General features: G+C 53.0%; 1 protein-coding gene across 5 annotated transcripts in view; it reads left to right on the forward strand.

The window, feature by feature from the left end:
- Window positions 1-2,500, forward strand: part of LOC143295254 (3',5'-cyclic-AMP phosphodiesterase 4C-like) — a 632,856-nt gene that overhangs the window by 518,634 nt on the left and 111,722 nt on the right. For all 5 annotated transcript variants that reach the window (XM_076606833.1, XM_076606835.1, XM_076606836.1 and 2 more), the window contains exon 4: window positions 2,293-2,420. In XM_076606833.1, the coding sequence (XP_076462948.1) occupies window positions 2,293-2,420 (128 nt within the window). The remainder of the gene's footprint in view (window positions 1-2,292; window positions 2,421-2,500) is intronic.

Raw genomic sequence — 2,500 nt, forward strand, 5'->3', positions numbered from 1 at the left:
TGTGTGTGTGCATGTGTGCCTGCGTGCCTGTGCAGTGTGGGGAACAACTATGTCACTCTGGTTGGAGATGCTCCGTGGGTGGTGATGTGTGGTCACAACGTTAGTGTGTGTGTGTGTGTGCCTGCAACAGCGTATGGACCCCCTGACCAGTGTCCCACAAAAAAACTAGCGTCAGTTTTGGGGGCTGGATAACGTGTGTGCTGTGTGGGTGTTCACGTTGTGTGTGTGGACGTTGTGGTGTGCTGGTGTGTGTGAATACGTGTTCAGTTGTGTGTTCGTGTTGTGTGTGTGTGTGTCTGGTGTGTCGGCGCGTGCGGAACAAAATGTCACCCTGACCACGTCCTCACCACCAAGGACAGGTCAGTTTGGGGTTTATACAGTATTTTGCATGTTGTTTTTTTTTTAGCCGGCAGGGGAGGATCAGGTCATGGCCATGTGCCGGTCCTCCCCTCTTTCCACCACTCACGCACAGGTTGGGTACGAAAGCTCATGCACTTCCCCAACGTCCCACAAGTGAGTGAGAGGTCAGTTTTTAGGAAGGGGGGAGATGTGGGTGGGGTGGTGGTGTGTGGGGTGAGGTGTGCAGTAGTGTTTTTGTCTTGTCTGTTGTCGTGGGTCTGTCTCTCAGCCTCACACGCTCTTCTCACACTTCCTCCTCTCTCTCCCCACCAACCGACTTCTCTTCTAGCTGAAATTTTTTGTGTGTGAGAGAGAGAGAGAGAGAGAGTCACTGTGTGTGTCACTCTGTGTGTGTGCACAGTGTGTGGAACAACTATGTCACCCTGACCAACGTCCCCACAAAGGACAGGTCAGTTTTTGGGAGGGTTGAAGACGTGTGCGTAGGGGGTGCGTGTGTGTTGAGGGTGTGCACGGTGTGTGTGTCACTCTGTGTGTGTGTGTGTGTGTGTGTCAGAGCAGCGTGCAGAACAACTGTCACCCTGACCAGCATCCCCACCAAGGACAGGTCAGTTTTGAGCTGGAAAGTTGTGTGTGTGTGAGAGAGAGAGAGAGAGAGAGAGTGTCACTGTGTGTGTCACTCTGTGTGTGTGCACAGTGTGTGGAACAACTATGTCACCCTGACCAACGTCCCCACAAAGGACAGGTCAGTTTTTGGGGGGGTTGAAGACGTGTGCGTAGGGGTGCGTGTGTGTTGAGGGTGTGCACGGTGTGTGTGTGTCATTGTGCGTGTGTGTTGAGGGTGTGCACGGTGTGTGTGTGTGTTATTGTGTGGGCGTGTGCCAGAGCAGCGTGCAGAACAACTGTCACCCTGACCAGCATCCCCACCAAGGACAGGTCAGTTTTGAGCTGGAAAGGTGTGTGTGTGTGTGTGTGAGAGAGAGAGAGAGAGAGTGTGTGTGTGTGTCACTGTGTGTGTGCACAGTGTGTGGAACAACTATGTCACCCTGACCAACGTCCCCACTAAGGACATGTCAGTTTGGGGCTGGAAAGGGATGTGTGTGTGTGTGTGTGTCACTGTGTGTGTGTGTCATTGTGTGTGTGTATGTGTCACTGTGTGTGCACAGCGTGCGGAACAACTATGTCACCGTGACCAACGTTCCCACCAATGACATCTCAGTTTGGGGCTGGATACGTGTGTGTGTGTGTGTGTGTGTGTGGAGGGTGTGCACGTTGTTTGTATGTGTGTGTGTGTGCATGTGTGCCTGCGTGCCTGTGCAGTGTGGGGAACAACTATGTCACTCTGGTTGGAGATGTGTGGGTGGTGATGTGTGTCCACGTTGTGTGTGTGTGTATGGAGGGTGTGTGTGTTCACGTTGTGTGTGTGTGCACGTTGTGTGCGTGTTTGTGTGTGTGGAGCGTGTGTGTGTTCACGTTGTGTGTGTGTGTGGAGGGTGTGAGTTTGTGTGCGTGTGCGTGTGTGTGCGCAGTGCACGGAACAAATAATTATGTCACCCTGACCAACGTCCCCACCAAGGACAGGTCAGTTTGGGGCTGAAAAGTGTGTGTGTGTGTGTGTGTGTGTGTTCACGTTGTGTGTGTGTGTGTGTGTGTGTGTGTTCACGTTGTGTGTGTGTGTGTGTGTGTGTGTGTGTGTGTTCACGTTGTGTGTGTGTGTGTGTGTGTGTGCACGTTGTGTGTGTGTGTGTGTGTGTGTGTGGAAATACGTGTTCACGTTGTGTGTCTCTGTGTTTGTGTGTGTGTGTGTCACTGGGTGTGTCTGCGCAGTGCGCGGAACAAATATGTCACCCTGACCAACGTCCCCACCACCAAGGACAGGTCAGTTTGGGGTTTTTATACATTAATTTTATGCATTCTGATTTTTTTTTTTTCTAGCCGGCCCAGGCGGGGATCAGGTCATGGCCATGTGCCCGGGTCCCCCTCCCCCTCCTTCTCCCACCCACACTCCACGCACTCTGGGTCTGGGTCCGAAAGCTCATGCAACTTCCCCAACGTCCCACAAGGTGAGTGATAGAGAGACAGAGAGAAGGAGGGGAGGTTGGGTGGGTGTGGGGGGGGGGGGGTGATGGTGCAGATAGTGTAT

The sequence above is a fragment of the Babylonia areolata genome, chromosome 20, assembly GCF_041734735.1.
Source record: "Babylonia areolata isolate BAREFJ2019XMU chromosome 20, ASM4173473v1, whole genome shotgun sequence".
In the NCBI taxonomy this organism is placed as follows: Eukaryota; Metazoa; Mollusca; class Gastropoda; order Neogastropoda; family Buccinidae; genus Babylonia; species Babylonia areolata.